Source organism: Molossus molossus, unplaced genomic scaffold, assembly GCF_014108415.1.
Source record: "Molossus molossus isolate mMolMol1 unplaced genomic scaffold, mMolMol1.p scaffold_m16_p_20, whole genome shotgun sequence".
In the NCBI taxonomy this organism is placed as follows: Eukaryota; Metazoa; Chordata; class Mammalia; order Chiroptera; family Molossidae; genus Molossus; species Molossus molossus.
Genome location: NW_023425356.1, coordinates 11,117,598 through 11,141,386, shown reverse-complemented (window position 1 = coordinate 11,141,386; position 23,789 = coordinate 11,117,598). Strand labels below are relative to the sequence as shown.

Here is a 23,789-nt window from a genome sequence, read left to right as displayed (position 1 = left end):
GCAGTGCGAATTGTAAAAAGCAAGTAAAAAAAAAGAAAGAAAAGCAATAGGGTCACAGGATTACATTCAGCATTATTTAACAAGTGATACACAAAACAAGCTAGCAAAAACAAAAGCCTTTTCAGTAGATTTGGAAGCAAAAACAGTACTGGGTAATACAATTTAGATCTACTGTTCTGTCCAACCGAAATCTTGCATTCTTTAAAAATAGGAAACAACTTCCTTCTGGAGGAGGGGGAGGTGTAGCTAAAGTCTACCCTTTTATATTTTCCTATTCCCTTAAAAAAGACAGTACAGCATGACCCTCAAAAAGAACATCAACAGCACTTTTAGGAGCTTAAAGAACACATCTACTGCTGCCTAGAAAACAAATTGACAATGCAATAAAATGTAATTGGGGTTATAAAAAAAGTTTAGAGTTATATGTCAAACATTTAGTCATATTTATAATGTAAACTTTAAGAGAGATTGGGTGTGGAGAGGAGAATAAATTTTTGAAACCACAGTTATATATATATATATTCAGTAATAATTATTAACTGGACAACAAATGAAGACATCTCTTTGGGAGCAGGTTAATACAAGAAGTAGATTTTTCTAACTTATTTCTTAAATGGAAGGATTGTAAAGACAAGTTGCACAAGGGGCTTTGACTAATTCTTCTCAGCACAGAGCAAATATTTAGCAAAATGTTTTAGAACTTCTGGAATGTTATGTGAACATCAATGATTCAAAAGTAGTAATGCTCGAAATGTCCTTACCAGTTTAACCTGTGTTGTTAGTCAATTCAATACACATACTGAACTGAACACCTTCCCATTAGTTCTAGAGTAAGAACTGAGTATTTTTTGTTCACGTACAAGATAAGTCACTAATATTTGTTGAAAGATAACTATGAACTTGCCTACTATCTTAATATGGATTCATTAATGAACTGAGAGACTTAAAGCAAAATTATATATTCAATACCAATAATGCAAAAGGGCAAAAATGACACAAACACGCCAAGCACCGATGGGAGAAAAGTTCAACAGGGCTCAATGTAGCGATCCCATTCATCCAACATTCCCGGGAACGCCGGCGAACCCTGGCAACCCTTCCGCCAAGAATACTGCTCAAATAAACCAGCTGGTGATCTCAGAGCTTGTCAACACACACTGAAATTTCCGGGGAAGTTGCTGACCACGAAGCGTGGCCCATCCACGAAATACCAGTATCACATTCCAAGGGAACGGCATCCCCAGCAGAGGATGCAACACGGTTCGGCGTGGACCTGACAGGCAAGGTCGGTTCCCCGCGGGCAGCGCCCCCAGCCCTCGTCCGCCGCGGTTCTCCCACCCCGACTCCCACAGTTCTCGAGCTCCCGCGCTGGCACCTCGCCATCTCAACCTCTCCACCCGGGGCCAGCGGGGCAGAGGCCCCTCGCGCTCCCCACAACCCCGCGCGCGAGCCCACCCAGCGGGTGGAGGGACGGCGTTCGCCTCGCGCGAGTCCTACACAGCTATACTCCCATGCCCCACCCTAGAACACGGAGTCCTCTCCAACCCCTTGAGAGTCGTGTCCCCCAACACATCCTTCACACCCTGACCGTCTTCCCAAGACTGAGCCCCACAGCCTCACCCAGACCCCAACAAGCACACCCCTAGAATTGATACCTCCGACTCCAGCCGACTGAGTGACTCTGATGGGCGGCAGCACGTTCACGACACTTTCGTGATTGCCGTAAAAAAATACGGAGTCGGAAGAGCCGCGCCGCAGGCGCGCTCCCGTCCTGCGAACAGGAGCGCGCCCCTCAGGAGCGCGCCCCGGGCCTGGCGTGGCTGCTCGGGTGCGCGCCCCTCAGGAGCGCGCCCCGGGCCTGGCGTGGCTGCTCGGGTGCGCGCCCCAGGGCCCGCCCCATCTCCGTCCAGCCTGCAGGCTCCGGACCCTGCGGTCATCCCTGGCGGGCTCATCCTGGCAAGGTAGGCCTAAAGGGGGGCGAGGAGCGGCCCTGGCCCTCTCTAGGAGTGTGTGTCAGAGGGTCCGGAGGGCCGGGGAAATGGACGCATCCCGGACCCCCCACCACCCGTGGCGAGCGTGCGAGTCGTGTGCCAGCTCGCGGTGCTTCCAGGAAAACACTGTGAGAGGCGCGGGAGAGGGACCGGGTGGTGGCCGCGGACGGGACCCGGGGTTCCCGAGGGTCGGGGCGTGTGCGGGCTGGGCTCAGGTCTCCTCGCCTCACCTTTCTGGCGGGGTCCTCGGTCTCTTCACGCACCCCACCCCCCGCGCCCCGCGGCCCCGCGGCCCCGAGGCCCCGCGCCAGGCTAAGCTCCGCCTCCCGCATCTTTTCCCGGCCCCAGGGGCGGCGGAGCTCGGTCTGATCCAAGGGTTTCGCGCCTCCGGAAGAAGGCAGCGGTCTAAATATGCAACTCCCTGGTTTTGTTTGTTTTTAGCTGTTACCGAGAACCTTTGTCCCAGTTCCACGAAAACTGCGGTTGAGTATGCTTTTCACTTGTCACTTCTGGGCTCGGATTCCTCGGTAGGGAGTTGGAGGGGGGGGTTTGAAATTGAGATCTGTAGTGACCTTGTGTGTTTACACGAAACTCAAGCCTACTACGTGCAATTCTATCGCGGGGTGGTGGTGGGGGTGAGCCCAATACTGAAAGGCAAATAGCCAGTCCGTTGTATCCACAACAGTGCGTTACTTTTAAGATACATGTGAAATACGCAGAAATGTGGTTTTTTTTCCAGATCTCCCAAATATTAACATACAAATCAGTATCCAAATGCAGTTCTGTAATTTGAAATGCATCACCAGACTCTCCTTCAAATACCTGTAATATTTGACCCAACTTATTTTAAAAAGTTGCTTCACCTTCTAGACTCTTTAGGATTTAACCATTATAAGAATATTTTATTTGTCAGAAGGCCAAGTTAGAATTTAGAAGAATAACCGTTTTCTAATATACTTTGGGCCTGATGGTTCTGTTTTCCCAAAAAAGAAGCTTAGGGCTTTCCCGCTTCCCTTGGAACATTCAGAATTTTCTTTCTTATCAGATCTTAGCACTCACCACTTAAAGGAGACAGCATAAGAAATTCATCTTATTACCAGTGACATTTAAATATTGATGAAATTTAAACATTTTAACCGCAGTTCTGATTCATGGACCATCAAAGAAAGCAGAGAACACAGGTGAAAGATGCAAGAATGTTTTCTTAAACACTCATGCCATGTGAAGGTTATTCCTGCATGATTTGAAAGATTTTAAATGGTTTCTTAAATAATTAACCATTAAAATTCTTATTTTGCTTGGTTGGCAGTTCACCAGCCATGCTTCGAGCTTTCCAGTGTGAAATAACAAGGGCAGTATGGGCCTTCCTGATCTAATTGCGGCACTGAAATTTCTCAGTTGTCATTAGCAAAGCGTTTGGAGCCCTGCTTCTTTAAATTGTCTGTTGAAACAACCAGAACCCTCAAAATCTAAGGAGATTCGAATCTAAGATAACTCACATGTACAAAGAATTAAGTGTTGTTATTCCCCATCCCTGTGCTGGTCATGGTTGTACAAAATTTATTAAGTCAGTTGTTATTATACTTATGTATATTCAGTTCAGCTGTAAGGAACAACCCTTTGAGATGACTACTTTACAGATCAGAATACTGTAACTCAGAGAAGCTAAGTAACTTGCCTGAAATCATACAGCTGGGACATAATAAAGCTAGGATTTGCACTTCGGTAAATCTGATCTCACAGCTGTGTTCTTTCTTTTGCATCACAAAAATGGTTAGTGCTTTATCTTAATAATAAATTAGTATTGTTTTCTCATTTTTGTCTATCCTATAAGGGGAAGCTCAGTGTTTTTGTCTTTTATCCTTTTTTAGGTCAGTAAAAGGTGTCTAATATGAGGAAGGATCAAAGAATTGATATCCTAGACTTAAAATATTTAATTATAGATGGTACAGCATCATTATGAAACACATAAGTATCAAATCTATAGGAAAAATAACCTAATAAAGCTATAGCATAGTGTTCTTCCTATGACCAATTTTGGTGTATTGACTTGAAATTGTACATGTTTGAAAGCTTATGGGTTGAAACAGTCTCTGATTTTCTTTGTATGTAGATTCAGGATCTACTAAAGGGGCAGTTTTGGGCAGATTTGAAGACTGATACTAAAACAGGTAATTCACCTTTTACATTCTAAAAGAGGAACAAATTTATTGACCACCTGTGACAGTATATTATCTATATCACCTATTACATGTACTATTTCATTTAGTTCTTCAATAAACTTCAATGAAGCAAGTATTATTTTAGAACATTTAATAATTAATAGTAAAAGCTACCAGTTATTATGTCAGCAATGCTTTAAGTTCTTTACTTGTGCTGTATCAGTGCAGACCCAGCAATAACAACTGTTTAGCACAGTCCAATGGAACTTTTCCAAGGGATTGGAAATGTACTATATTTTCACTGTCCTATATGGTAGTCACTAGACGCAAGTAGCCTTTGATTATTTGAAATGTGATTAGTACGACTGAGGAACTGAAATGTAAACATTTATTTTAGTCAATTGAAATTTTAGTTTAAATAGCCATTTGTTGCTATAACTACTATTCTGGACAATGCAGCCTTTGTCAAGAATATGCCCATTTTTCATAGGAAAAACTTGTTCAGAGAACCAGTTAAAAAACCGATTAAGAAACCTTGTCCATACAATTTTATAAAAACAAGTTTTTGAGCAGAAGAATGTTATAGGGATGTTAATTTGGCAATGCATACAAAATGAACGGAGGGGAAGAAGAAAAGCAGTTAAGCTGAGAGAATTGAGACTCTGATTTGAGGGGTTACACTGGGAACTAGGAGGAAGAATGGTTGCAAATGACTGGAGATAGAACCACTTAGTGACAGCATGTGAGGGCTTTGGAAGACAGAACCTAAGGTTACTTTGAGGTTTTAGAATCTAAAGCCTGGGAAAATGATAACACTGTTTACGGAAACAGAAAAATTATGAGCCTTTTTGGAGTTTGAGAGGATTTGGTTTTGGCTGTTTGCTCATTTTAAAATATTTATTGAGCAAGGCCCTTTGCTATGCTTAGGTAGAGAAGTGGAGTCCCCATTAAGGATTTTATCCACTTAAGACACTCTTCTACATTTTCATTCTGTGGAAGATAATGAGCTATGAGAGATGTGCAAATCCAGTGTTCTCTGAGGCAGATGCAAAGGGATTAGGGAAGGTGTTGTGAGTGGAAAATGGTATTTGAACTCTAGGAAGGATTTGGACATGCAGAAAGGATTAAATGAAGAGGAGGTTATGCTTCTAACAATGGGACGGTCTTGAAAATACCTTTTGCCAAAACACCTAAATGCTGAATAAATTATATTAGCCTTTTAAATGCATAGCAGGTCTTGTAGAAAAGAAAAGGAAATTCTTAGGGCTAAAAAGTCAAAGAGAGAGCTGAGACTAGAATAGAAAACTAGCCATGTGTCTCCATTGGGGAGGTTTGGCTGATAGCAGAAATGAAGCACAATTGGGGATAGGTGATAGGCTCTCCCTGCTTCACAGCAAAGTAGAGAGATAAAAATCATCTCCCTTTGACCTCCCAGGTGTACAGCTTCTAGAGGCACAGGTCATGTTGTGGTTGTACCTGTATTTTAGGGGATGACTTTTTCATAAAAAGTGAAAGGTAAACATTTCTACTTGTAATTGTACAACTCATGGCCTTGTATAAGCCCCTTTCCCCAAATTTAGCTAGAATCCTCAAAAAAATCTATACAAAATCAGTGAAAGGCGGGTCTGGAAAAATACCTCTTTCTTGGCGAAGGGAGATCACAAAGAAATTTAATCATTTTCACCATAGCTCTAGGTGGGGAAATAAAGGTACTACCTGAGAACAGAAACTGTTAATGGAGAACAGCACCAGGTGTTAGACCTTGGTCCTTGAGTTCGGCTAAGAAAAGAATTCAGAGCCAAACAACTAAAATACAAGTGAAAGTTTATTTAGAAAGTCACAGGGGTAGAAGAAGTGAGCCATGGAAGAAGTGAGCCATCAGGGCTGCATGGACTCAGGAAACAAGTTACAGAGGCAAAAAGAAGGGCCCTTGGAGCTTAGGAAAAAGAAAAGAAAGCACCACTGGGGGAAGAGGAGGAAGGGCGCAGGCATGCTCTAGAGAAAGAGTGAAAGTGCAAGCCTGCTGGGTCCTTCCTCATCTTTGGATGTTGTTGTTGTTAATCCTCACCCAAGGATATTTTTCTATTGATTTTAGATAGAGTGGGGGGTGGGGGCGGGGGGAGAGGGGAGAGAGAAAGAAAAATCAATGTGAGAGAGATACATCAATTGGTTGCCTCCTGGAAGGACCCAGGCCGGGGATCGAACCTGCAATTCAGGTATGTGCCCTTGACCAGGAATCAAACCTGAGATGACCCTTTGGGGACTGGCCAGGGCTGGGTCCTTTCTCTTAAGGGCTTTTACCTGGAGGTCTCCAGGGAGGATCTTAATAGAATGTTCATCAGCTATCCAGGTGTGTTTCCTCAGGGTCAAGAATTGGAAGTGCCAGGGCAGGGGAACACTAGTCATCAGAGCTGGTCCTAATGTCAGCCATGGTGTTTCCTTGCCTAGCCTTGCTGCTTGTCTGGGCCTGGAGTTGATACACAACTAAGATCTAGATGTTATCTCTCATTTGACCCAAAACTATGTCTCTGTGGTCAGTGAACCTGAGGCTTTGTTACTAAGATTATTTGATGTGGGTCAGAACCTCATTGTCTTGAAGGCTTAATGCTTAAGGGAAGCGGTCATGCAAGAGCTGTATGGGAGTCCTATGAGGCTTTTCTCCAGCCCTCTTGTTCTTCCTCTAAGGAGGTCTACCACATGACTAGCAATATGCCAAGGGAAGGTCTGGAGCATGACCTTCCATATGAAAGGTTGGGGGTGGGGAGGGTGTTCAAAAATGCTAGACTGGTGATGTGCTATAGGAGGAAAGGTCACCCTGGAGGCAAGGTCCCACCCTATAATACATGTCCTTCCAGTTCTGCCTGTTGCTAGATATCCAGGGCTTTCCACCCTGGTGACCTTCTGTACCTGGCTTACTGTTCCTGCTCTGCTCATGTCTCTCTCGCTGCCTACTATATCAAAATTGCAGGGTCTGCCATCACCCAGACTCAAGATTCAAACTGACACATCTGCATGGGCTAAAAACCTGGAAGCCAAGAAAATAAAGTTGTGCCAGGTTGGTAACATGTCAGAGTACCTAGCAAAAATGAATACAGACCCTCCCTGGAATGGTTCACCCTTAATTTCATCCTTTTAAGATACTCCCAATTAAACTTATTCCCCCAAACCGTAAAACTCATGTGAAAAGGTTAGCAGAACAACACATGTACTAGACTCCTAAGGATTTTAGATTAGAATTACCAGAAACAAGTTTAAATAACGTTAAAAAAGATAAAAGGGGAAAAATTAAAGATTTTAGAAGTGCTATCGTTCAACATTTATAGAAATTGAGAATTACTGTCCCAGAAACTTATGCTGGGGAAAGCACTGTATGAATTTAGTGAGGAATTGTCATGATTAACTGAATAGATGAAGAAAATTGATGGAATGTTAAGGACTCACAAGGGATAAAATGACAGGAAGGAAGAGATTATTATTCAGACAGGAAATTACTCAAATCTATAATGGTGCCTTTAGGGACAAAGGAAAAGAAACTCACTTGGCAAGATTTAAATATCCATATTTAGCAATGAGTCAGATGATCAGAATAAATGACAAGTACAAGTCAATAATGGCTGAGATTTCATTTTTTGGAAAGACAATTTGAGATGAGGAAGCTGAGCACATTGGCGATAAGATTGTAAGTTTTTACAAAATTCATGGGAAATGATAAATTTCTTATAATTTGAAAATGTTTCTATATTTATTTTTAAAAATTAAATGCAGGAAGAGACAGTTATATTTTCTAATTCACATTATTAACCCATTATTACTTACCAACATCCTCAGTCTGGAATGTAAGGAAGAAAGTGGTAATGTGTGGTCTCTGTGTATTTATGTTCTCTCTCTTTTGCCCCCATCACACAGGAGCTGGAAATATAATGGTGAACAAAACAGTTGGTTCCTGCTCTCACAGAACTTAAAGTTTAGTGAGGAAGATAAAACCAAACAAGCAAGTAACAGTTAAGTGTTGTGAGTGTCCTGGTGGGGAAGTAAAGGGTGCTGTTGGGAACAAAGCAAGGATACTCAGGTGAAGGAGAAGAGTTGAGACTTGAGTATGTGTAGGGGTTAACCGGCAGTCGTGGGGAGGGAGGGGTGATAGCACTGTAGTCTACTCGTCCAGACAATACAGTGTGCATGAAAGTCTGAAGGTGCCCAAGAGAGCATGACACGTTTGAAGATATGAAAGAAGTTCTCTGTGGCCGTATAGCGTAGTGACTGGTATGGAACTGCCTCAATTTGAATCCTGTCTCTATCTCCCCAGGACCTTGGGCAGTTCTCCTAACCTCTATAATTCTGTTGTGAGGAGTACATGAGATCATGTATTAAAAGTGCTTAGTGCCCAGTCAGTGTGGCTCAGTGGATTGAATGTCATCCCATGGACTGAAAGGTCCCGGTTTGATTCCCGATCAGGGCACAAGCGTAGGTTGTGGGCTTGATCCCCAGTAGGGGGCGTTCAGGAGGCAGCCAATCGATGTTTCTCTCTCCCTTACTCTCTCTATAAATTCAGTTAAAAAACATATTAACCCCCCCCCCCCCAAGTGCTTAGTAACATTGCTGATACAGAGTAAACACTGTGTTTACTTCTGTAATGATGATGAAGATGATCAAGGAACTGGGAGCAGACAGAGTGGCCAGAGGGGAATATAAAAAGTAAGTAGAGATCAGACAATGCAAGGACCTTATAGACCATGTTACGGAGGAGCAAATGTTTATAAGGGTGGGGGGAAGCACTGAAAGATTCTTGGTAGGAGAAGGTGGTCTGATTGGTATTGTAGAATTAGTAGGCTCACTCTGGTTTTAGGGTGGAGTCTAGATTTGTTGTGGTCCATTCTAGAGGAGGACCATTTAGTAGATTATAATAATAGGCTGGCCAAGAAATGATGATAGTTTAGGGAGAATACTGGCAGTGAAGATGGATAGAAGAAGTAAATTTTAAGGAAATTTAGGAGGTGGACTAAACAGTACTTGGTACTTAATTTTGTGTGGAAGGATGGGAGAGAGAGAACATTTCTGGATATGGCAAGTGGGTGAATCTTGGTTTCATTTACTGAAAAATCAAAGGAGAGCGGGATTAGTAAATGGTGTAGGGGATGATTTCAGGAGTGGGGCGGCTCAGGGTGATAAGTGCAAGGTTGGGGGAGTGGACGACCAAAGTAGAATAGATGAAGTACTTGTGAATTATCTTGTCTGATTTGTTCTTTTCTACTTCAGAAGACCTGTTTGAGATGTGGTGGTTCCAACAAGGCCTCAGTTTCCTTCCTTCAGCCCTTGTAATTTGGACAGCGGCCGCTTTCATATTTTCATACATTACTGCCATAACTCTCCACCATGTTGACCCTGCTTTGCCTTATATCAGGTTAGTGAAATATATTTTATAGAAGAATGTTTATGTCTCATTCATATTTTAACATTGAAGCCAAGATGTAACGTAAGCATTTTAAAATTCAAATTTTATGTGTGGTGGTACAGTGATAAGAGGAACATGATAAGGAAGGTGTATTTGACTCTTTCTATATGTAGAGAAATGTAGAGACAGAGGGCTAAGATTCAGTGGGAGAATTGCTTAGTGAATGGTGACACTTCAGTGCCTTGTCCTCCACATAATTATCTGAAGTCCTCTCAGGAGATAGGATTGGAGTTACCCCTTAAAATTAAAAAAAATTGCTACAGATAACAATAATATTAAAAGATAATAGTAGTGACAAACATTTGTTGATCTACTTACTATGTACAAGGTAATGTTCTAAGCATTCTTCAGGTCTTAAATAATTGAGTCCCTACAGCCACCCTTTAAGGCAGGAACATTTATTTATTTATTTATTTATTTATTTATTTTTATCTTCACCTGAGGACATTTTTCCATATTTTGTTCAGATAGAGTGGGCGGGGGAGAGAGAGAGAGAGAGAGAGAGAGAAACATCGACGTGAAAGGGACACATTGAGTGGTTGCCACCCGCGTGACCCAACCAGGGCCGGGGACAAACTGCAACCGAGGTACATGCCCTTAGTGGGAACTGAACCCAGGTCTCTCTGGACCGCAGGCCGACGCTCTAACCGCTGAGCCAAACCGGCCAGGGCAAGGCAGGAACATTTAAAGAAATGAGGTCCAGGAAGGTTAAGTTATTTGTTTAAAGGCACACAGCTCAGTAAGTGATGGAACTAAGATTCAATGTGACTAGGCAATTTGACTCTAGAGGTCATGCTCTTCTTATACATGTTGGCTACATCTTTCTGACACATTAAGTATCAAAATTTATCGCTAATATTTTTGAAACTTCAAAAATGCTAACGATAATAAGTATAGGTACTCAATTTTATGTATGTCCATAACCCTTTTTTTTCCAATTACCAAGGCAATGTATGCTTATTATAACACATTTTAAACCATACTAGAGTGATTACAAAAGCAAAAATTTGACCTCCCCTTCTGACCTCCCCTCAGTTCCTGTCTCCACACATGTGATTAATGGTTTGGTGGATCGCCTTCCAGAGTTTGGCCTGTTTTGGTGGTGTTAGAGTTGTTTCATTTATTAATTTGTTTACCTTCTGAAAAAGTAACCTTGTAAAGGATGATAAACCAAAAGGCTAAAGGTGTTTTTTACAAATGGTATGGAACAAAGATTATCAACAAGTTGGGTGCACTGAGGGAAGATTTACAAAACCCAAAGGTATTTTTTTATTTAAGGTTGCAATTCTAGGGATAATTTGATCAATAATCATTAATGTTTACTACTCTGCTAGAGGCACATGTAGGTTAAGGAGCCAGTTCATTCTTTAGTAACTCCAAGGGAAGATACATATAGAAGATCATGAGAATTTTTCAGCATTTTTATTTCCTCTCTGAGAACTTGTCTGCTTTCATTTTAAAGAGCTTAAATAATTTAAGAGGCCATTTGGGTTCTTCTTCAGTTTCAGTTCTCTGATGGTAATGCATGTGATTTTCTGACCAATAGTCCCCTAGACACTTCCTTTCCTGTCCCCGTCCTGTCTTTTTCTTTCTCTGCTAATGAACTTAGTATTATTACCCTAGGTTCTTTCCCCAATATCTTAATATATTTAAATTCAGTGGTACTTATTTTGACTTCTCTTAAGCTCATTTCCTTCATCTGAAAAATGATTGTCAAACTAGTTCCTTTCAGTTCAGAAACCCTAACTAAATGGTTTGTTATAGCTGCAAAGGGCATAACCGAAAGTAAATTTCACTTCAAAGACAAATGTACTGAAAGTTGGCTTTGGATGTTGTTTAGGTTCAAGTAGTGGATGCCCAAGCGGGGTACATGAGACTAGTCACGAGTATGAGGAGAAATTATTAGAACTTTTCGGTATATTTTTAAAATCTCAAAATATTTAAACTTAAGTGTAATATGTGTATAATAGTCATACATATATTTTGAAGTTACATGATCAGACATTTTTTTATGGTGTATAATCAAGTTAGTGTGCTGACCCTGTGGTTGAAAGGCTGTGTTGGTGAGGTGATGGGCATGGCTGTTTTCACTGAGGGCAGTTTGTGTGCCAGAGCCACAGAGGAGCCCCTTAGTTAGCCAGCTTGGAACTGCATGCTTTTGTTTACTTTTGGGGCAATCCAAAACGAGCATCATTTGGAGTTTGACTATTAAAATTGTGTGTTTTTTTTTCTCCTGATTTTAAGAATAATATGTATACATTATTCTTGAAAACTTGAAAGGTAGAAGAAACAGCAACAAAAAGTCACAGTCCCCACTTCCTGAACATGATCAAAGAGTAATAGAATCTTTTATATCTGAAGATACATTTTAGAGTAAGAAGGAGCAGGCCTTCCAATTCATATTGGATACTTTACTTTTTGTAAATGTAATCCAAGTGTTCACCAAATCTTCCCGATTCCTTACCAGAATGACTTTCCAATTCCTTTTTTATTTTCATTACATTGTCTTATTTGAGATCCTTATCGACTCTTTCCTACAGTACTTCAATTTGAGGTCAAAGACTTTGTCTCTTTAACCTTTACCGTAGTTTGAGGGAAGGGAAAGGAAGTAACATTTAATGGGTCTCCTGCATGTGTCTGCTACTCTGAGAGACATTTTACACGCATTCCCACAGTTTCAGTTCCTCGTGTCCATGGCATGAGGCTGGTAGGAGGTTAATAGCTCCATTTTGCAGATAGTCTTAGGGAGATAAAGGAACACACCCATGGCTCCACACTTAGTAAATGGTGGGCCCTTGATCTGGATCTGTGTACACCACACCACCCTGAAAGAAAGGCATGGTAATGCACTGTGGTAGCTGCTTTTAATAGAAGTCTGGACAGAATGCTGTGTGCGTCAGCATTCTGCTAGAAGATTGCTCAAGGCCAGAGAGGAGAGGGCTCAAACCTGGTCTTGAATGGAAGCTCCAGAAGGCCAAAGGCTTTTTCTCCTTTACTTACCACTATATTCCTGTCCCTAAAATGCTGTCTGGGCCAGGGTAGGTGCTTGATAAATATTTTTGTATTAATCAGGAAATGATGAGGTGGTAATTGAGTTATAGGCAGAGTCAACAGCAGATAACAAAAGACAGAGTTGTGAAAGAACCTGTGATGTTTAGAGAATATTCAGGAGAGAGAGAGATGAACATATCCGCCTGACTGATGTAAGGCGGTAGCATATCCTTAACATGCCAAGGATAGCTTTTTTTAAAAAATCAATTTACATTGACTTCTCTTATGTGAAAAAATAATCTTAAGTGATGTGACAAAAAGTGAACTAGGCAAATATTGTGAACTCAAATTGTCATGTTCCATTATGAAATAATAAGAGCGGAACCCATGGATTTATAAAAAGATAAAGGACTTGTAAAACTAGTGTCAGAAATCCACAAACTTTTTTTTTCTTTCAGTGACACTGGTACCATCGCTCCAGAAAAGTGCTTGTTTGGGGCAATGTTAAATTTCGCTGCAGTTTTATGTAAGTAATGTGGATTATCTTAATGATCAAAATTAATAGCTAAATTGCCCCTTCCTTCTTTAGACAACATTGTGTTTCTTGTTTTACTTTTCAGTTACTGTACTTGAGGGATGTTATCACTAAATTATCTGTCACAGATATGTTCCTTTTAAAAGAAAAACAATTTCTAGAAATGCTGAATTATGGAAATAAATCTTTTAAAAAATCGATAGGGCTATTTGACTACTCATTCAAACACAAGTTGTAGCCCTGGCCAGTTTGCTCAGCGGTTAGAGCATTGACCCGAGGACCAAAGGGTCATGGGTTTGATCCCCGGCCTGGGTCAGGGTTGTGCAGGAGGCACCCAATTGATGTGTCTCTGTCACATCAATAGTTCTCTCTCCTTCTCTCCTTTCCACTCTGTCTAAAAAATCAATGGAAAAATATCCTCAGGTGAGGATTAACAAAAACAAATAAATAAACAAATACAAGTTGTAAAGTATAACCAAATATTCCTTGAGAGGGTGGTGGATTTCTTAAGCAATCAGTAGAGGGTAAAGAGCTGTCAGTGCACTGACCACAGCTAACCCAAACTAAATTCTTTAGGATAAATAATTTAGAAGTTTGAGAATAGCAGTGGAACCATGTTTTTGATTTTTAACCGATATTCTAATGCCAAAGGAATGGCGTTCCGCTGCAGTATTCTACATTCGTATTACTAATTTTCTAAACCAAATTTTATTAATGGTTTACTAAAGTATCATTTTTTTCCACCAAATATGATTATTTTCATACTTTAAGTCAAAAATTAAACTCAAGTAAATGATTCAATATATGACTAAAGTTTTCAAAAACATGTTTACAAAAGCATATCTCTGCTACATGGTCTGTACTGTTGTGTTCTTTGGCAATATTTTTGCAATGGAAAGTTTGATTTGGCCCTTTTTTGACTAATAAGAAAAAAAGGAAAATCTATGTTTCTGGATAGCAGTGACCTTTGTGTAGTTTTATTGGCATCTTTATTTCTTGGTTATTTATTACTTGTTTGTTGGATTCTCTCTTTCTCAGGCGTTGCTACCATTTACGTTCGTTATAAGCAAGTTCATGCTCTGAATCCTGAAGGGAAATATATCACCAAGTTAAACAAGGCTGGCCTGGTACTTGGATTGCTGAGTTGTTTGGGACTTTCTTTTGTGGCAAACTTCCAGGTTTGTGTTTTAACCCAGCATAGATATTTTCCTGAGGTATCCGAATACACATATGACAAGAACACTTGAATCATTCAGTTACATGCTGTTATTGTTTCTTTGCCTTAACAAAATAGAATCCACTGCTTTGAAATTATTTGATCCTTTTAGAAATAGCTACATTCACAATTAGAAAATGTTATTCTCAGTAATCTCTCGACCAAATGTAAATTATTCTATCATTTTAAGGATCTGTAGGACTCTGTTTATTGGACTCTTTATTACTTCTTAGTTGGAGATTAATCTGAGACCAGAGAAAATTGATATAAGTGACATAATTACATATTTAAACTATTTTTATTATTTTTAATATGCCTGACAAGTTACACTCATTTATTTATTTTTTATTCGTATTTATTCCATTGATCAGCTGTATTCCTAGGTGCTCAGCCCTTAGAAGAGGAGGGATCTGTAGCTCTTTCACCTTTTTCTCAGGAATTCTTAATGTAAAAGTAGCAGTCAGCCTTCCCCAAATATTTGCACACTGTCCACATTCCTTTCTATCGATGTTCTTTCAGATAAGCCTTTGGTACTACCTGAACCTGTGGTGCTTTTTAATTAATCTCTCTACAATCTTTAAAGTTTCCATTTAGACATTTGATAACCTAGTTAGACATCTAATAACTAGTCAGACTTAAAAGCACACATCATACTTCCCTGGCCAGTGTGACTCAGTTGGTTGAAGCATTGTCCCATACACCAGCAGGTCACAGGTTGATTCCCAGTCAGGGCGCAAATCTAGGTTGTGGGTTCGATCTCAGCCTGGATCTCAGCGTGTGTGGGAGGCAACTAATCAATGTTTCTCTCTCACATTGATGTTTTTCTCTCCCTCTTTCCGTCTCTCCTCCTTTCCCTGTCTCTAAAAAAAATCAGTGAAAATGTCCTTGGTTGAAGATTAAAAAAATAAAAACAAAAAAACACACATCATGCATGCACATACATATATTAGAGGCATATTCTGTCTCTCTTATTCAAAATTCTTCATTCCAATAATGCTTCATTCCAATTGGTTTCTTTTATTTTTCAGTATCTTAGTAATGGTTAACACTAGTAATTTCTGTAAGTATAATCCAGGTGGATGCTAGATTGCTGCAATTACAAAGCCCAGAATTCCAGTGTCTTAACACAATAGAAGTTTATTTTATACATACATGCTTCCACAGGGTGTGGACAACACAGACAGTAAGAAAGGGAATGGTGCAGAATGAGGCTGGAGAGATAGACAGCAGCCTACTGTACACTACCTTTGAGTTAATGAAACAGTTTGGCAGTTTCTCAAATTACTTTTTCTGTCTTGATTGTATCTCTGTTCATGCATCTTTGGACCTGTAGAACTTTGAGCAGGTAACAGTGTCATTCTGCATCATTCTTCTTCCTATTGTCTCCATTGTACATACACTGGCCTTTGTTCCTTAACTAAGACAAGTGTACATAATTCCATTTCATATGTTTTTTCTTTGTTGGACATGACACAGTCCCAAATTTGAATATATTTAGGCATCTTTCAGATCTCACTACATTCCTGTTGCTAGACTTTCTCCTATAGATTTCAAGTTTTCTTTCTTTGTGTTCTCCAAACCTCTGGAAATTAATTCTTCATAGTGCTTATGATAGTCTAATTTTATATCTGTGTTTTTAAAATTTTTTATTTAAAAAATTTTAGTCAATATACTTCTCCATTAATTACAAGCACAGTGGTTTTATTCACTGTTGTATATTCAGCACCTAACATAGTACTTAGCACAAACATGCTCTTATTAAACATTTAGTAACTAAGTTACTGAGAGAGGCCAAAGGGACTAAGCAGAATGGATAAAAAATTATCTTACTATTACTGTAATTATCTGCATTTAAAGGGACCTAATTATTGTCCTGGCCGGTTTGGCTCAGCGGTTAGAGTGTTGGCCTGCAGACCAGAGAGTCCCGGGTTTAATTCCCACTAAGGGCAAGTACCTCAGTTGCGGTTTGTCCCTGGCCCTGGTTGAAGTCATGTGGGTGACAACCAGTCGATGTGTCTCTTTCATGTCGATGTTTCTCTCTCTCTCTTCCTCCCTCTCTCCTGTTCTATCTGAAGATAAATGCAAAAAAAAAAAAAAAAAAAAAGAGAGAGAGAGAGACCTAATTATTAATATGGTATTTGAAAAATCTGACTTAATACAGATTTAATTACTTTGAAAACAAGTATGTATGATAATAATCAACAAAACAAATATGTGGTAAATGTACTCAGTGCCTACTTAGAAGACTTTTTCTCTTCTAGGAAATTATCCTCAAGGAAACTTGGAAGGGATAAGTAGGAAGAAATCTATGTTAATTTCCTAGAGCTACTATAACAAAACACCACAAACCAGTTTTGTATATCTCTGTTCTAATTAGAAAAATATAGCACTAAATGCTCTCCATTCTTTATTTTTGCTTTTTAATTCACAGGATTTTGCTGATATGACTGTGTCCTGACCATAGTGGACATTGGTCAGGCTATATCTGTATTTAGCTTCATCAGTATATGTGAGAATATTTTCAAGGGAAAAATTAATCCATTCTCCTGTTCTTATCCCTAACCTAATTAATTTCATTTTTGCTTATATTTTTCCAGCCTTTAGCCATAATGTATAGATAAATACACATAATTATGAACTAGGAAAATGCTGCTGTTTTGTATTACATTCTATGGATGCGGAATGTTTTTTTATACAAAGTGGTAATGACAAAACATTTTGTTCTTTCCTTAGTGCTTATAATGTATTTATTTTAACACCCAAAACCACATTGAAGTCACCCTTTCTCTCGCTAAAAGGAAACCAGTGACTTTGGCAAATAAGTTGTTATATTTTACTTCTTTGTACTGGAAACTTTCTATATCTTCAACTAAGAACACTGGATTCTGTGTTTGTGATTAGCACCTTGATTGTAAAATGAGAGAACCAAGCCCTGACGTCTGTTGTTCTTTTGATCAGACCCTCTGCCAGGCACTGCACTGAGTACCTTCTCAACGAGCTGAAACACACAGTGTCTGTTTAGAAAAATAGACTGGTTTAAAGGAAGACTTTTGATGGTAGAATTTTTAGACAGCTACTGTCATCACATTTTAAGCAGAGGGCATTACAGTAAAAAGTAAAGTGTAAATGGATACTGATGAGAAGAAGGTAAAGGACAAAAAAATTGCAATTTATGATAATCCCTTGTTGCATAATTTATCAAAACCAATCAAACTAGAGCCAAGAGAGGGAATGTTTTAATTTTTTGAGCCTTTACATTGTATTTAGATTTAAGTTAAATTTAAATAGAAACTTTTTATCCCCCCTTCTTCCCAACCATCCTAATCTTTACCTTGTACTCTTCTTCTCTAACCCTTATGACCATCTAACATAATCTGGAATTTACTTATTTCTAAGGTTTATTATGTATTGTTTGCGCTGCTTCACTTGAATGTAAACCCCAAGGGCCAGGTTTTTATTTGTTTGTTTTCTTCACTAATATATTTGAGTACTAAACAGTGGTTGACATAGAAGAGGCACCTAAATAAAAAAACATATCAAATGGATAAATAATTACTATTCTATTTTTAGTAGTGGCCTATGAAATAATTTGAGTTACTGCAGTCCACAGGTTTATGAAAGAAAATGACCTCAGGAAGTAATTTGTAGACTCTGCGGAGGTTTTCCACTTAGTGAATGTCCCATTGAAATCTCTGGTTTGCACTTTTAAATGCTGTATTGACAATGTGTGTTCAGTTTCTTTTATTTTTTATTTCTTCTTTCTACCTCTCAGAAAACAACCTTTTTTTCTGTACATATATGTGGAGCTGTGCTCACCTTTGGTATGGGCTCATTGTACATGTTTGTTCAGACCATCCTTTCCTACCAAATGCAGCCCAAAATTCATGGCAAACAGGTCTTCTGGATCAGACTACTGCTGGTCATCTGGTGTGGAGTAAGTGCATTTAGCAGTATCCTTTGCTGTAAAACGTGGCTACACTTGGAAGAGGATGGAATGATGAAATTTAAGTGAGCGCTGTTGGCATATTGTGAGCAGTCCTTTTGTGAACAGTGAGATTCTTGGGTTAGTAACCCTAAATTCAAGGATTTAAAACATGAAATTCAAATTGTTCCCAGGACCTCAGTAACTGAGCTAGGAACAAGGATAATTATGCTCACTTCAATGTTATGAGTGAGTTAATGCCTTCCCTGAGGACAGTTATGTAGCAGAAGCTTGTGATAGGAGTGCGGGATTACTGAGCAGAGGGGAGTTGACTGTGGGAACCATTTCATAGTGATCTTCTGGGCACATTTAGAAGTTTCCTACTGCCATGGAACATGACATCTTTAAGAAGATGGGTTTGGACCTTGGAAACAAATATATGAGTAATCCTTTTGGACCTTTAAGGAAATTTTTGTTTTGAATCTAATTTAAACTTACAGCTCCTCTCTGAGAATTCTCCTTGACTGGCGTTTCTCATAGTGCTGACTTGCTCATCGCTCCTGTACAGTGGCAGTTTTGGCTCAAATGTGGTACAGAAACTCCACTGGAACCCCCAGGACAAAGTAAGAACTTAGAGTCTTAAAAACTTAGTTTTATATTAAAGATGACTATTTTGATGTGCTTTTCACTAACAAAGAAACCTTGTCAGCAGAATAATCAGTTATGTATTAGGATTATTTTTTATATATGATAGAGTTCATGTAGAATCATCCATATTCTCCTGTCACCTGTGGTCTGTGGACATTTTTGAGACATGAATGGAATTGTGATGGCAGAGAGTTTTCTCAGAAATTGGCTCCTCAAAACAAGGATATAGTATACAATAAGTCCAACTGAGATCTTTTGTTATTAGAATACTTATTTTCTGAATTGAAAAAATGTCTTTCTTCACCTTCTGTTGCCTGGAAATGTATAATTTATCTGTTTTTACGAACCACTGAGTGGCATTTTATTTTAAATTATTTTTAAAGAATCAATCCTAATAGGACATGTTTGTGGAAATGAATGAATGAAATAATTTATTAGATTCTTTGAAGTATAATTCTCATATTAATGCTTTAAAAATAACACTGCGTTTTCATGAGCATTGTTTAGGTTTTTCTTGATGAATCTGTGGCTTTGGGAAAGGCAGTAACTTCTTGATTGTAAAGTAGAAGTTCTCCTGTCTTAGTTATTCAAATGGAACTTTTATGTGCTCTAGATAAAACTATGATAGCTAGATCACCTAGGAGGACTTTCCTAATGTTTTCCTTTAATACTCAAGATATGTGAAAAATAATCATGGGTTTTTTATTTGAGAGAAGTTATAGACCATTTGCATGACATTTTACAGAATTATTCTTTTATTTTCATTGTCACTCAAGGGTTATGTGCTTCATATGATCACTACTGCAGCAGAATGGTCTATGTCATGTTCCTTCTTTGGTTTTTTCCTCACTTATATCCGTGATTTTCAGGTAAGAAATGACATAATTACATTTATGCGGTCAAACTTTAGGTGGAATATGAGAACTTTCTAACAGCAAGTCTCCAACCTTTTGAAAATTAACTTCATGAGCAGTGATGCCAGAAGAGAAACTCTTCACATGAGTTGTTTCTGTGTTTGCAGAAGTAGTGTATTGCTAGCAAGATTCAGCTTTGAAAATTGTATTGTAAAAACAATTGCATTTGTAGAAATTCTTCTACAGAATTTTCATCAACTCTGCTTAATGTGCATTGGTCATCCTCACATTTAGTTTTACTGATTCTTCATAGAAATGAAAGAAAAACAAAGATCTGAATAGAGAAGCTTGGTTTTCACAGCTCTATTAGTACAACAGCTATCTCGTTCTTGTTACTCAGTAGAATTGATTTATATTCCTAATCTCAAAAGATATTCTTCAGAACAATTGAAGATGTGATCTGTCATTAAGGAGCACATTTCTATATGTAATTTTCTTTTCTGTTCCAGAAAATTTCCTTACGGGTGGAAGCCAATTTACACGGATTAACCCTCTATGACACTGCTCCCTGTCCTATTGACAATGAACGAACACATCTACTTTCCAAAGAATTTTAATGAAAGAATAAAATAGTTCTGTGATGATTATGATTCTCAGGGATTGAGGAAAACATTCATAAGTTACTTCTTCTGCTCTGAAATTGTCCACCAATTAATCAAGGCTGAGAGTGACATTTATGAGTCCTGATAACCAAGAGACATGAAGTAAACCATGTGATAAATTATTTTAAAGGGTATCTTCAAGAGGATCATGTAAAAACATTTATGCCTACACATTTTTGTAAATCCCAGAAAAAAACGACTCTATAGCACTGTAGATTTTCTTCTATTTTATTTATATGAAACACCAGAAGTACACCAAGCAGTCTGCAGAATGTTTTAGAAATTATTGTAAAGCATGTTTTGTTTGGAGCACTTTTATGCAAGGCATTTTCCAGCACACTGAATAATCAGCATTGCTCAGCAGTTCCTTTAGAATTGGGTTTTGAGGTAATAATTTTACCATGTTAATACATTTCTTATAGTCTTTTAAATTTTTTTTCTGGAATCCACCTATAAAGGGATTCATGTGAACCCTGAATTCATGTGAACACTGTCTTTGCTTAAACTTTGCACAAAAGATTTTGGTGCTATTGATTTGATTCCTGCCACAAGGCCAGATATTACACTAACTGGTCTGTTATACATGGTTGCAATAAGTTCATGAAGCTTAGTCTCTGGTATGAGATTTTAATAAAAAATGAGAGAAGTAACTATAAATTTAATCATGTCTTACATAAAACAAAGCTTTGTTAGTGTGCATTCACAAGGCTGAGAAGTTTGTGAATAACAGCAGGTATCATTAATAAAAGTTATCTTAAACTGCAGTCGAGATTTTTAGATTTTTTTTTTTTTTACAGCAAATTATAATTACTTGTAAAAATAGACTTGAACAGGCAATATTGAACCTTTTTACTGGGATGTGATCTTTGTAGAACTCAAATTCTAAAGGACAAAATGAGCAATTTAAAAAAACTAGGTACAAAATAATTGTGATACATACATCTTTCTGGTCATGCAAGTGGTTGGATAGCTTGTACCTGAATCCTTGTCTATGCAGATAAAGAATGTTTTAGAGATCCCAGATAAAATTCAAAAGAAGAAAATGCTTATCTGGAAGGTGCCCCCTGGCAAACTAGTTTGCAAAATAATCCTTGAAGAAGATTAACAAGCTTTATCTTTTTAGAAGAAATGGTTTTACAGCCAGAATAAAAGATGGAGAGAACAAATTTAAAGTGTAAGAGAAAGAAATTTAAGGGAAATGGTTATATGGTGGAACCAGAGAGCTTGATCATGAATAAGTTGCTAGTATAGGACTAAATAATATTTCTGAAAACTTTTGGACCAAGACAAAATGGAATAAAATACTGTTTATATAAAGCAGCAGTGAACATGGGAGACATTTCAATAAACATTGATCGATTGGCATCACCCGAAAAAAATGTGGGTACAAAGTTTAAAAATTTTTTCTCTGCAAACATAGTGTGGCCACCTCTTGGAAACAGCATCCAGTCCTGATTGCTATATATCAAGCAAACTGTAATTCAATTATGAAGACCACAGTATGATGAGGGGGAAATTGATAAAAATCAAAGTTCATAAAATTATAAATTATGTGTGGGTAAGATGGCACAGGGGAGAATGTGGACTTGTATGTTCACACTAGATTATCAGGCTTAGAGAAATACATTCATGAAACCAAGTGGCGATGTTCGGGTTTGTTGTCTCACAAATTGAAGAATGAATTTACGGACCAAGGGTAAGCAAAAGGAAAGTTTCTTTGAACGATAGATTCCCCGCAGCAGGGAGGGGACTCAAGTAGGTTGCTCGTGGGGCTTTGTTGTCTAGGGGTAGATAGATACTTTGCTAGTCTCTGATTGGTCCGTTCAAGAAATTCTGCCTTAGCAACATCCGTGCATTAAAGGTTGTGTTTCCCACCTGACTGGGTTCAGCTCTTGGTCATCTATAGGGGCCTTTATAATAATTTCAACTCTCAGACTATTAGTGAGAAGGAGGGGAAACACCCTTGGAGCAACTCTATGCTTGCTTTTGGTTTCTCCCCCAAACCCAACCTTGGTTTCCTATAATCCCTTTTTTTAAATCCTCACTCAGGACATTTTTCCATTTTTTTGTTCAGATAGAATGGGAGGGGGTGGGGGGAGAGAGAGAGAGAGAGAATCATCGATGTGAAAGGGACACTTTAGGTGGCTGCCACCCACATGACCCAACCAGGGCCGGGGACAAACAACCGAGGTACATGCCCCTATTGGGAACCGAACCGGGTCTCTCTGGACCTCAGGCCAATGCTCTAACCACGGAGCAAACCGGCCAGGGCTCCTATAATTCCCTTTAAGGTGATCTGGCTTCTGCAATAGGAAGACATAGCAAGACTCATTTAGCAATCCTGTTGCCTTGCTCCCAGAAACCAGTACGTATATTAATTGGAATAGGTCACAATCACCAGCACTACATTCTTTAACAATTAATAAAATTCCTTTGCAAACCCAGAAAAGGAACTATACAATCAATTGCTGTTCCACTTCTTGCAGGAAACTAGTCTTTCTGGTTTTTGTTGTTGTTATGTAATTGACTTGTGCTCCTTCTAGGAGCTTCTAATTTGCATTTCTGTAAACGGGAGTTTCTGTCCTTGGAGGCAGAATTTGTCATGTTGATTTTTGTTTTGAGATCTGTAGAGTCCAACTAAACTTCTAGATGTACTGTGTACTGTGTTGCCTGCCTGTGTGCTGAGCCCCAATTCCTCTCTAACTTCCCCATGTCTCAGCCTTCCCTTCCCATAGTCCCGTCCATCACTGCCTAACCAGCATCTATCTCCTCGGTAACATTAAATAAATTATTTTAAAACTAATAAATTACTTTGATAATGTTTTAATTCATTATTTCACTTTTACCCTTAGAAATAACAGGCTCAAAATATTAATAAGTTTGAAAAGGGATTATAATTAGAAATTTTGAATATGTGTTTATCCCTCACCTTAAGGCTGAAGTGAATACACTCCTTCAAAATATACCTTGTCCCCACTGTGAGATACAGTAGATTGGATGAAAAAATGAGGCACTTTTCTTAGTTAACATTCCCATATTGAATGTTTAGCTATAAGAATAAGAGGTTTTAAGCTGACAAAATTAGCAGATACTTTGATAGTGAAAATCTATTTCTTTTGACAGCAAGATGACATTTCCCAGACTTCCTTTCAATTTAAGAATAGGCATGAGACTGAATTATAGCTGGTAAAATATAAATGAAATGGATGTGTTTGAAAAACAAGAATGCTCTTTCCCATTTTTTTTTTTTATCCTTATGTCAGTTGGCTATTGATTGGATAAACAATATTTTAAGAGATGCCACCTTCACATGGTAGAAGGACCCTGCATAGTCCACTTTTAACCAGATTTTAGAAAAT

The 23,789-nt window shown here is 38.7% G+C and overlaps 2 protein-coding genes across 12 annotated transcripts in view; one reads left to right on the top strand and one right to left on the bottom strand.

The window, feature by feature from the left end:
* Positions 1-1,708, bottom strand: part of CEPT1 (choline/ethanolamine phosphotransferase 1) — a 42,125-nt gene extending 40,417 nt beyond the window's left edge. For both annotated transcript variants that reach the window (XM_036272524.1, XM_036272520.1), the window contains exon 1: positions 1,656-1,708. The gene's annotated coding sequence lies outside the window, so the exon portion shown is untranslated. The remainder of the gene's footprint in view (positions 1-1,655) is intronic.
* A 150-nt stretch (positions 1,709-1,858) lies between these two features.
* On the top strand, positions 1,859-22,469 carry DRAM2 (DNA damage regulated autophagy modulator 2). Of its 10 annotated transcripts, none has more exons than XM_036273022.1 (13): positions 1,881-1,961; positions 2,433-2,473; positions 3,037-3,172; positions 4,105-4,162; positions 7,122-7,208; positions 8,060-8,144; positions 9,407-9,551; positions 13,052-13,119; positions 14,167-14,306; positions 18,117-18,294; positions 18,807-18,889; positions 19,691-19,783; positions 20,278-22,469. In XM_036273022.1, exons 7-13 carry the CDS (start codon positions 9,421-9,423, stop codon positions 20,383-20,385), a joined length of 801 nt encoding a protein of 266 aa, XP_036128915.1. In that variant the 5' UTR covers positions 1,881-1,961; positions 2,433-2,473; positions 3,037-3,172; positions 4,105-4,162; positions 7,122-7,208; positions 8,060-8,144; positions 9,407-9,420; the 3' UTR covers positions 20,386-22,469. The 10 variants fall into 10 exon arrangements, with proteins under 10 accessions (XP_036128908.1, XP_036128914.1, XP_036128915.1 ...); XM_036273020.1 differs by having other exon boundaries at positions 8,060-8,164; XM_036273023.1 differs by having other exon boundaries at positions 1,882-1,961; positions 8,060-8,154; positions 18,219-18,294.
* The last annotated feature ends 1,320 nt before the right edge of the window (positions 22,470-23,789 follow it).

Bases quoted from the DNA above. Each gene is read 5' to 3' on its own strand.
- DRAM2 (XM_036273021.1), top strand. From the start codon at position 9,421: ATGTGGTGGTTCCAACAAGGCCTCAGTTTCCTTCCTTCAGCCCTTGTA. The intron at 9,552-13,051 runs GTTAGTGAAATA...TTTTTCTTTCAG, and splicing joins CCTGCTTTGCCTTATATCAG to TGACACTGGTACCATCGCTC. The intron at 13,120-14,166 runs GTAAGTAATGTG...TCTCTTTCTCAG, and splicing joins AAATTTCGCTGCAGTTTTAT to GCGTTGCTACCATTTACGTT.